Source organism: Diaphorina citri, unplaced genomic scaffold (genome assembly GCF_000475195.1).
Source record: "Diaphorina citri unplaced genomic scaffold, Diaci psyllid genome assembly version 1.1 scaffold346, whole genome shotgun sequence".
Taxonomy (NCBI): Eukaryota; Metazoa; Arthropoda; class Insecta; order Hemiptera; family Psyllidae; genus Diaphorina; species Diaphorina citri.
In genome coordinates, this window is record NW_007377781.1 from 26,495 (window position 1) to 38,303 (window position 11,809).

At 40.0% G+C, this 11,809-nt stretch overlaps 1 protein-coding gene and 1 pseudogene across 1 annotated transcript in view; one reads left to right on the top strand and one right to left on the bottom strand.

Moving 5' to 3' along the window:
* The window catches only part of LOC103507847 (meiotic recombination protein DMC1/LIM15 homolog), a 10,921-nt gene extending 2,585 nt beyond the window's left edge, over positions 1-8,336 (bottom strand). The window contains exons 1-3 of the mRNA XM_008472364.1: positions 8,324-8,336; positions 7,706-7,780; positions 6,737-6,806 (exon numbers count right to left, since the gene is read on the bottom strand). Of these exons, the coding sequence (XP_008470586.1) occupies positions 6,737-6,806; positions 7,706-7,780; positions 8,324-8,336 (158 nt within the window). The remainder of the gene's footprint in view (positions 1-6,736; positions 6,807-7,705; positions 7,781-8,323) is intronic.
* On the top strand, positions 7,796-10,473 carry LOC103507844 (annotated as a pseudogene).
* Positions 10,474-11,809: the final 1,336 nt, after the last annotated feature.

Here is an 11,809-nt window from a genome sequence, read left to right on the forward strand (position 1 = left end):
TTTTCATTAAAAACTGACCATCGAAAATTTGACCCGATTACATTACTTTCCTTCCTATAGGATAAGGAAAGTAAAAATGAAATTGTAGGTAGCTACCTCAAGCACCGCTTTCGCAATAATTCTCTTGTCCTTCACTTCTCTTGTCCTATCCAAACTACTGTATGCTTCTGTTGTTTGGATGCCTAGCACTAACTATAAAATATCTAAACTTGAATCTATTCCCTCTGTCAAACCTCTTTTTTAAAAAAAGTAAAAGTATGTCCAACCTAGAAAAACTTATCCAGCCCTTTGATCAGCAAGAGGACATGGGACTACTATCAGTAATATTCAGTTTATTGGGATCAATTAAAGTATTTATCAGGGTTACAATCCAACGATCTATACAAGATAGTACACCATCAAAAAACTACACCTTGTAGAACTGTTCAATACAAAGAAGATGTTTGATAGAGGGAACTTCAACTACCGAGGTTTTATCGTCCTGAAAGCGAAGGGAGAAGAAAGACAGTATACCTTATCCGTTTAGGGTAAAATCCGTCCGGGCGGAAATCGAACACTAAAGTGGACTACACATTAGACGGACCGCGTCCGTCGGACCAAATTGGTCTGGTCCGCCGTGGTCCAGCGGACCAAAACAAAATTTTGAAGGACTACACATTACACGGACCCCGTCCGCCGGACCATCAATCAGTCTGTTCTGATTCGTCTCTAGAGAAAGGTGTTTCATATTTGGTCCGACGGACGCGGTCCGTCTAATGTGTAGTCCACTTTACTGGTTCGACGGACCAAAAATCAAAAGTGTTTTGATTTCCTCCGGACCAGACCAATGGTCCGATAAAACGTAAAAATTGGTCCGGCGTAAACTACACATTAGTCCGTCGGACCAAATTTTGGTCCACCGGACTGGTCCGACGGACGCGGTCCGTCTGATGTGTAGTCTGCTTAACACTAGTTGGATGGATTTCATCCTGAAAATAACCTAAATGTACATATCATTCCACCCTTAGCATGGGCAAGTAAGACACAAGGTATATTTTACAACATGAGGGTAAAGTGCTTGTAAATCTCCATTACTGATATGTAACTCTATTGGAATCGATAATTTGATTGAAATTAGAGCCATACTCTCGCATATAGACGAAATCAGAGACTCCCCAATAAACTCTCTGAGCAGACGTTTTGATGATGAGTGAATTATTGATGATGTTTGATTTGATAAGGAGAAAAAATACGAGTAGGAAGTATAGGAACTGTCGATACTAAACAATTTTAGTTTGATAGAGGGCACTGTAATTGCTAAGGTCTTATCGTCCCGAAATCGAAGAGATAAAAAGAGGATAGAAGAAAGCCAGCCATTCAGAGAACGAACAAAAGCTGTTCAGGATAAAATCAGCCCCAGGCGAGAATCGAACCCGCAGCCTAGCGCTTACAAGACAGACGCGCCACCAACCAAGCTAAACAGACTTTCTGAAAGTAAAAAGAATGAAGCTCGATAACTTTATCTGCTGAATTCTGCTGACGGAAATCCAGGCTATTTCGAGCAGCAATTTCATCCCATCAGCAGGAGTCAGCATGTAGAGGTAGAATTTGCAGAGGCCTAGCTAGGGGCACAGAACGTAAAGACATAAATATCGTAAAAACAATGTGGTGTGGGAAAACGAGATAAAAAGCAATGGGATACTAATGGGGATGCCAGGGGAGAAATGGAAAACAGAGGGGGGGGAGGAAACAGAAGAAAAGAGGGACAAAGAAGAGACAGGAGACGGAACCAAGGAAGAAAAGGGGTAGAGGGGGAAATAGAAGATAGGAGAGGAAAATAAAGGAGAACGGTAGAAAGAAAGGGAAAAGGAAAATGCAGAGGAGGTGATGAATAAGGGAAAACGGGAGGGAAAAAGGGATAGGCAGGGTAGGTAAATGAGGGAGAAAGGGAAGAGGAGAGAGAAAAAGCAGAGCCAGGAGAGGGATATAAAGGAGAAAGGGAGAAAAAGAGGAACATGGGAGGGGCAGGGGAAAAGAGTAATAATTACAGGAAATGCGAAGGAGAAGTTTATATTTGATTAAAGCGAGAATTTCTCCCTCCCTCTTTGGGAAGAGTTGAAGAGAAGTGCAGACGAGGGAATGAAAACGGCTGGGAAAAAATGTAGGCAGAAAAAATACCTCAGCTCGGGACTTTTTTTTTCCACGGAGAGAGGAAATGTGATGCTGATCCCATTACATATTCGAATTTTCGGGTGCGATATTGTTGGCAAATAAATTACAGTCAAACCTGGTTTGACTGTAATGGAATTTCTGATGCTACTGAGACAGCTACCGCCAGACAAGAGAATAAGGCCGTGTTTGATCAAGTTGGATAAACAAGAAATTTGTGTCAGTTCAGAATTGACTATACCTCCCAACTCAATCCAGGTAGCTCGCCAAGGTTCTCCTAGTCTTCTCAGTAGCTCGCGACAGCATAAAAGGTTGGCGGGCTAAAACTAGAGTGGAGTGGAGATACAAGTCCAGCCATCAAGCTCTAATGACGTGACGGGACGTATACGATAAGAGAAAGCTAGAAAGCTACTTGAAAGTTTACCATAACTTCCACCCACGAGAAGAAAACGAGAAAAAAAAGCTCCCTGACGAGACGTACTTTTCCTCTCTATTATATCATTCAAGGCTAGAAAGTTTGGAGAGAATAGAAAAGAATACAAAGAGGAAGGAGACAAAGAGAAGAAGTACATAAATCATGCGAAAATGTTGCGGCGGTGGAAGCGAATAAGAAAAATAGAGGAGGAGGAGGAGGAGTAGGAGGGAATACCATGTGAAAAGGAATGGATGAATATTAGATGGAGAAACCTACATGAACGCTTCAGCAGGAAACCCAAACAAACTTGGAAGAATAGTGAAATTGACACAACAATAAAGGTACTAGAAAAATATGACATTGTAGAGAAAGAAAGATTACCAGAAGGGAAAATACGAAAAATTGTAGGGGAAATACGATAGAAGGGAAAAAAACGGTAAAACCAGTCAAGCGAAAACCAAATTCACTCTAATGAGAGAAGCAGAGAAGAAAATGTAGAGAAATATGTAGAAACTGAAAAAGAAAGAGGAATAAACCGAGAAAATATACTTGGAAAATGTGGGAAATAATGGCATAAATATACAAATGTATGCACAAAGGAGCAATAGGAGAGGAAAAGAAGAAGGAAACTAAGTCACAAAATAGGAGAGAAAAAAAAGAGCAGAAAAGATGGAAAGTAAAAACATCCCAGAAATAACCTGTGGGACAGACAGTCTACGGACGGGACAAGAAGAAGAGGAGAAGGATGAGGGGAAAGGATAGGGTGAGAAAGAGGAGAAGGGTGGTGGGAAGAAAGGATAGAAAGAGGAGATGGAAGAGAAGGAGGAGGAAGAGGAGCAAGAGGAAATATCGATCTGCCAAACTTGCAAAGTTCCTTGCCCCCCTCAGCATGCAGGTTCGAATATTATAAACTTGAAAGTACACACAGAATATTTTTTTGATAAAACGAAGTGAATTCCAAGATTTATCTCGACTGTTTGTCCTTTACTTCGCCTGTCTGTCAGCTAAGGTGTATTTCCCTTCTGGGAATCTGTCGGAAACGGTTTCCTTTGAAATCTGCAATGGCGCCTATAATACGTAAACCAAAGATGGCGTTATCGGGATGTGGTTCCAAAGTTTCACGAAGTGAACTTGTCCGTCTGTTGGTTTGTTTCACCCTAACACTCGAACGGTTTGTCCTTATTTGATGAAATTTCGTGAAAATATTCAGCACAAAAAAGGACATTTTCTGAGTAGATTTTGCTGATTTTGGCCTCAGACGAACCAAATGAGGGCCCCGCGAAGACCTTTTGTCTGAGTCCTACAGTTCAATGAGCCGCTAGTTATAGGGACTTCAGACGGAAACTCGGAACACAAATAGAAAAACGTACGAGTATTAGAAGACGGGGAAATTGAAAAGTTTTGTAACGAGTGAAAAGTTTTGGATGACTCATCTGGGAAAACTCATGAAGCGCAGCTCAGTAAGCACACAAGTTACCTATAGCCTATAGCTTACAGCTAATATTCACTACATAAAAGTGTATAATTTACAGATGACATATAATATGTCTAATGAGAGACATGTCATGAGTGATAGTGATGGCGATACCTATATGCCCAAGTTTTGACGCAAGTAATGGACGCATTTTCCCAAGTTTTGACGCAATGACGCATACACAGAGGATAAAAAGGACCGAATAGACTGCGAAGACTTCACTACAGATGCGTTTGAAGCAACATTAGAGATGCGTTTGAAGCAACATTAGAGATGCGTTTGAAGCAACAAATAACCAACATGATAAGGGAGACTCTTAGCTGTGCTCACTTTGATAGAGTTGTTACTTTCTTTTTCATATGATAAATAGACATATTATGATAAATAGACACTCATTTATGATAAATATGGATATACAACTGGATGGATTGAGTGACCACTGACCTCGCGTTTTATCATAAGCCTTTGGAAGTACTCGAAATAACAAAACCAGATAAGCCATCGCCAGTGGCGTCCGATTGGTGTTAGATTAGGGGAACTCTCCAACGATTTTCAGATTCAATGACTTTTCCAGGTTTTCCAGGTCTGCTATGAAAATGATACAGACCTTTCAAACTCTAGGAGACCTACGCGATTCCAGTGTTTGAGATCTTTAGGGTGGTCTCAGATTGGAAGCGTAGACGTAGTTGCGCCTAGTCGACTGCAAAACCAAACCCAATATAGATGTTTATCATTTTCATGTTTTTTTTTTTTTTTTTTTTTTTTTTTTTTTTTTTTTTTAAAGGGTTTGGAGGGGGGAAATTCTATTTTTTGTTTTTTTTTCCCCCGCCAGCCGTTCCGAGAACGAACATTATCCCATCAGGATAAAATCCGCCCCGGGCGTGAATCGAACCCGCGGCCTAGCGCTTATAAGGCAGACGCACTACCAACTAAGCTAACTAGGCTGGCCATTTTCATGTTTGGTTTTGCATTTGCAGGCGACTACGCTCTACTAAATGTCGCGCGTCTACGTTTCAAATGTAAGACGGGCCTTATCGTTTTTATAGGTTTGGATTTTCGGGGGAGCCGTCACGCTCTGCGACACTGCACCTTGTGACTCAGGAACCCAGAAGAGAGAGAGAGAGAGAGAGAGAGAGAGAGAGAGAGAGAGCCGCGTATCACATAACATATACCCAGTGATATTTGATAAGTCGGCTACATATTTTGATAACAGCGCGAAGTCCAGGCTAGCATACTCATATTTGTCTGATAACCACAGCATAACATCACTACTGCAACCCAAACCCAGAATGTGAAATAGCATAGAGATCAGCAGCGGCATTAATCACCGACGATTATGTTAACCTCAGCAGTTAAACCAGAGCGAAAATAGTCACACAATAAAGTACATTTGATAGTTACCGAAAGTGAATTTTGAGAGTAGGTGTCACATATGAGCTCTGCTTGAAGCAATTGAAGCATGTGGTAGTACATAGACTGATCGACTGTTGGGGAAAAAATAGCAATAAAAAGCCAGATTCTTCACTCGTCTTGGACAAAAACCCATTCGCCGAAGCTAGACAAAACAGTTTTGCGGGCATCATTAAAGATTACGAGATGGCACAAACGATAACACTGATACCACGACAAGCACTAAAAAAGTCGGTCATAAAGAAGTTATATAGCGAGACTAGCCTCCAGTAAAACCTATAAAACATCTGAACAATTCCGAACTCTGGCCTCACAAAACAACAAATCACCGTGCCCGAAGAAATTAATAGAAACAATAGTACCAGAGATGTGCTGGATCCAATCCGCAATGATCCAAACATCGAAAATATCGTAACGGTTCGAAACAAAATCATAAGGTTGAGTGATTAAACATGAAACGGAATGGAACGCTATGGTATCGTGAAGTACAGGGTAGAGAGGCAGGCCAATGATCAAATAATCAATAAACATACAGGCCGCACAAAACAAATTAGAAGGTAAATAAATAAATCAATGGAAAATTGACCTGTGTTTACAGTCTCATGATGTGGAAATGCTCTTTGGGCCTTTGTGCAGGCGCAAATGTGTTAAAAGCGTTCAAAAATGGATCAAAAATAGGCGTGATAATCTATAGAAAATTGAACCCCAGGTTTACAGACTCATGTTAAAAAGCACTTTAGGCTTTTGCGTGGCGCAGGCACAGATGTTCAAAAATGGACCAACGTATGTGACCGTAGATCTAGCCCCAAGAACTTCTTTTTACACTAGGTACCCGCAGGAAAAGTACCTAAACATTGTGCAAAAGACTACTAGAGATTTTTATAATACCCGGAGAAAAAATAAACACTGAGCAAAAAGAACAAGAAGAGAGAAAGACTTCTTTGCTGAAGAGGAATCTGCAAAATAGAGGTCACTAGTCGTCTGTGAGTCTCTGTGACGTCACATATTGTTCCAGCTAGAATATTCTGTTTGATATTTGCTGTGGCACTCTGGCACTAGATATATTCATTCCAATGTACCTAATGGAAAGGAAAAGTCATACCATACAGGCTCCAATCTTCTTTACAGCAGACGAGACAACATTGAAAATATATGCCATCAGAGTTATTAACCACTTGAATATCATACCATACAGGCTCCAATCTTCTTTACAGCAGACGAGACAACATTGAAAATATGTACCATCAGAATTATTAACCACTTGAATACCAATCACCTAAAAGGAAAGCCTCTCACGCAGATAACGCGGTCTATCAGATGGTCTGAGGATCTGAGCGTGAGTGGTGGGCAAAGGAGACCCTATAACAGCGATAATAAAAACGATAATATAATTTAGGGTTGAGAAGGGTTCTACAGTCAAAGAGTGCCATTCTGTCATTTAAGACATCTTGAAAGGAGAACCCATATGTCCACTTGAATACCGATCACCTAAAAGGAAAGCCTCTCACGCTTATACCGCGGTCTATGAGATGGTCTGAGCGTGAGTGGTGTGCAAAGGAGACCCTATAACAGCGATAATATAATTTAGGGTTGAGAAGGGTTCTACAGTCAAAGAGTGCCATTCTGTCATTTAAGACATCTTGAAAGGAGAACCCATATGGAAATGAGGAACTTTGACAGGAGATGGAAAGCCTTTTTGAAAGAGGATGAAGAACCTGTCCTTCTTCCTTCAGGAATGATTTAGGTTTGAAGACGGTAGGAGAAGCAAGGGGTATAAGGAACACGAAACATTAGTTATATATAACTCAGAACGTGACCATGCATACTAAATTTCCTCGAATATGTTAAATTTGAAGCAAGAACCTAAAGTACTAGGTTTTAAAGTACTAATGGTGTCTTATAAAGGAAAAGTGGCTTGCTTCCGAGAATGAAAAGTGAGGTGGAAAGTTTCTTTGTCCTATCCTACCTTGCTGTTGAAAAATACATATGTAAGTTAATTAGGTATCATCTGCTTATATCCCTTAAACATAGTTTTTTAGTTTTCTTTTAGTTGGTTGACTTGACTTCGTCATTTATCATGTCCCTACAATCTATGTACATAATTATGTCATACTATGTGGTGAGTTAGCTCGTAAAAAACTTCAAGAATCTTTTTTTCGGATAAAACGTTTTAACACCGGAATAACAGGTCGTTCACGCCGGAAATGCAGCTTTGATCCAGGTAAATACGAATGAAATGTTAAGTTGAAGAGACTTACCATGAGGTCCTATTACTGAAGATGTCAACATGCCGTCTTTCTTGGTGCCATTTTCCTTGCTGGTTGTATTGCTTCCTGAAATCCAAACAAGAGAGGAATACCAAGTTAGCACCAAAACACTAATTGACCATGAAGTTCAAAGACAACCTTTGTTCATGAATCTATGAAAACTAATGAATTTTAGAAGTAAAGGAGAAAATCGTCAAAAAATGTGATTAAAAAGAAAAGAGGGAATGATGAAAAGGGAAGAGTAGATTATGGTTAGGGACAAGAGGATCAGGGTTAGACTCAGATGAGAGCAAAAAATGTTATCTAACCATTATAAATCTCAGATGACAAGTTAGTCTGGATCAAATGACGAAATATAGTTTACTAGCACAATCAGCAATATTAAATCTCATTTTGCAGAGCAAATCAAAGTACCCCTTCCACTTTTTCCTAGCTCAGTTCCATTTGGTTGCTGTCGGTATAAAGATCTAAACTCGGATTTATCAAGGTCTAAAAGTGTCACAGAGGGTGTTTTTGAGCGGTAAAGTGTTTTCTGTTGACAAAAAGTCATTATTCGGCTGTTGAAAGATAAAATTTTGTTTTAAAACCGATGACCTGTGTTGGATTTACCTCGTAACTCCATGATAAATCCTTAGGACAACCTGGGAGGTGAAACAGAACCAAAAATGGATCAGATTCTGGTGAATTTGGAGAAATTCAAGATTTTCAACCATGAAAAGGTCAGAATCGATTCCCGGATTTGTGAGTTTCACTATCGGTTGACGACGTTACTACTGTTCACATGCACCAGCATTATCTCATTCACTCAGGTGTTTGGTAGTCCCATCAATTGTGTTCAGTCTGGTTCATCCACCAAACCTCATCCTGTTCCGGAGGACATCATGAATACCTTCTGCTTCACTCAGACAACATTCACGTATATCAACCAGGACGAGTCACCTCTCACCTATCCAGGTATCACTAGTGGAGGTGATCCTGATGATATACGGTACCATTCCTACTACCAGTGGGTACCCATCTTCCTCTTCATACAGGCTCTTGTCTTCCTCACACCTCACTTCCTATGGAAATGTAAGGAAGGAAGCTTGATGACAAATCTCCTCAAGACAAATGAACACTACTTGATCATGACAACAGCTGCCAGGAAGTTACAATTCAAACAGGTCAGCTCTTACCTTATCAAGCGACATGGCTCATTCTACGTTTACGCTTATGCCTATCTTCTCAACATCCTTTTCAACACATTGGCCGTGTGTTTCAACATTTACTCCATGGAAATGCTTCTGCGCGGCTATTTCAAATACTTGGGCGCTCAGTTCATCGATTACATGTGGACCAGACGAAATGCAACGCATCTCACCAACCCGCTGGACATTACATTCCCCAAGATGACCAAGTGTACATTCTACAAGTATGGTCCTTCCGGTACGTTGGAGGTGGTGGATGCTATGTGTCTTCTTCCTCTGAACAATTTGAACGAGAAGATCTTCATCATGCTTTGGTTCTGGTGTTCCCCAAGATGACCAAGTGTACATTCTACAAGTATGGTCCCTCCGGTACGTTGGAGGTGGTGGATGCTATGTGTCTTCTTCCTCTGAACAATTTGAACGAGAAGATCTTCATCATGCTTTGGTTCTGGTACTTGATACTGTTCTGTATCAGCATTAGCTACTCCGTCATGAAGATTAGTCAAGGTCTGGCTATCAATAGTAGGAACACTCTCCTTATGAAGCGATACTTCTTCACTAGTGGTTTCATTCTGGACGAGGAGCTGAAGATTCTCTTGGAGAAACTTGACGTTGGTCAATGGTTTGTCATCGATATAGTTCGTCTTAATTTGAGTTCGCTTCATTACAAAGATTTCCTCAAGGCTCTGGTTGAGGGCTTTCGTGATAAGAGACGCTTGCAGAATAACAACAATGTCATTCTAGCCGAGACTGGATGCATGGGGAATGGCCAGGTTGATCATGATCATGTAGAGAGTCATGAACCACATATGTGAAATTTGAATTCATCCAACATAGCATGTGACTTCAACTACTTCAAGATACTACTTGCAACAGTGCAATACTCAAAAGACACCTATGTATTTTGAATGTTGGATATTTGAACTTTGTACCTTTACTTTACTTTCTTAGGGACTTTGAAGTTGAAACTACAAAACATATACGAGTAGAAGCTAACCAAATTTCTCCAGACATATACCCTTCAAGGTTTACATCTGACCTTTAATAGTCCACCGAGAGTAAACTTAAAGTCTGTGCAGCATCTAAGATTTTCTCTCTTTCAGGTTTCAAGCGCCAAGTGAAGGGAAAAAGTCAAGTTACCTATTCAACTCAAGTTTCTCTTATTCTTTAATGAAATCGCTCAATCATGATAAATCTTTGGAAGTACCTACCGCCTCTTCCTTAGGACTCTTTTTTATTTTTTTTTTCTCAGGTCTTACCTCTGCATTGAAATCCGCAGTTAACATAATTTCATAGTTTTGTGTGCTTTCTTTTGTAAACTGTTGGGGAGAATGAGGGAAAAACCTGCCCCAGGCCAATGTTAACACAATCAATATTTTTTTTTTCTGACTTTCGCATTACGCACCCCTTTGTATCGCTACAAGATAAGATAGCTCTTCTCAAACTTTTTAGAAATGTAATGGTTCCATTTGTTATCCTTAAAGCTTGTCCTCAAATTTTAAAGTATTTTTACTTTCCATTTTTCTCTCTGAGTGCTAAAAAATATTAGTATGTTATTATCTAAGTAGGCCAGCTATGCTTTTGGTCATTTACTTTTCCAATGTACAGATTGAGTAACGCTACTCTTAACAAGTTAATCTTTCCTCCCTCATCTTATTCCTCAGCAGAAAATGCTCTATTGGTTTTTATTTGATCATCATTGTTGTTCATTAATCTTGAATAAAATACACAGCTTGTTGCATTCTAAATGATATCTTCATTCAATTTTCTGTTTCATTTTACGACCGTTTTTATTAGAGGCTCGCTTTTATTAGAGGCTTAATTTTATCAGGGACTCCATCTAAAGATCCTGGAGCTTTTTAGTGTAGTGTTACTAGGTGATTCTAAGGCCAGCCACTCTACATCACGTAGACCTGACAGGTATGGCTAAATAGGTCCGTCTGTCAGGTCGATACCTGATACCTGATGAGCACACACACTTTCGGATCTACCTGATAATGAGTGGCAGGCCTAAAGCTTTCTAGAGCAATGTTATAAGTCTGTCACTCACGCTCAAAGCGTCTGACGGACCGTGGTCTCACAAACCTAGGTATAGGCTATGGGGTCTGTCAGACTGTCTGAGCATGAGTGGCGAGCATTATTTCGAGGCCTGAAGCTTTCCAAGGCAGTGTTAGGTGGGAGTTAATTTCATGCTTTGGTGTGCGAGCAACAGAGATGAGATACGTCTTTCAAAGAGAGGTAATAAACCATTCACCCTATTTACGAAATATGAGCCCCTTTTTAATTTATCCTGGGGAAATCTTATATTATAAAAACATATTCTATATGAGATCGCTTAAGCGGTATAATCACGACCCCAAGTACAAAATGTTCTTCGTGGGCTTTTTTCAGGAATTTTACAAATTTAATACATATGTTCTGGCAATAGCATGCACTACACACATACATAGTTTGTCGGATACGAATATTCTGACTAGACAGAAATCAACCAAATTGGAATAGAGCCCCACAGACGAGGCGAAAACTATTGCAAATTACCTTATTTATAATTAGAAATACCCCATTTACACTGTCGGCTAGGACAAAGTGCGACCTATACGGCCTAATATGTGGAGGAGCCTCAGTCTCCAGAGAGAAATTAAATCGACCAGAGAAGAAAAACAGGAGAGAACGTGAAGAAATAGAGTGAGGGAAACAGAGAAAAGGACAAACCCGTCATAACAGAAAACATGTTGAGAGAAAACACAGAGAAATATTCAGACTTGGAGACAGAATGATGATGGACGTCCCAAATTAATGTGGTTTTTATGTTAATATCAAAACAATGTCGCCTAAAGTAGTAGAAAATTTGTTTTCCATTTAGCTAAGTGCAGGATAAGACCTAAAAAGACCCATTTAGTACGAATAA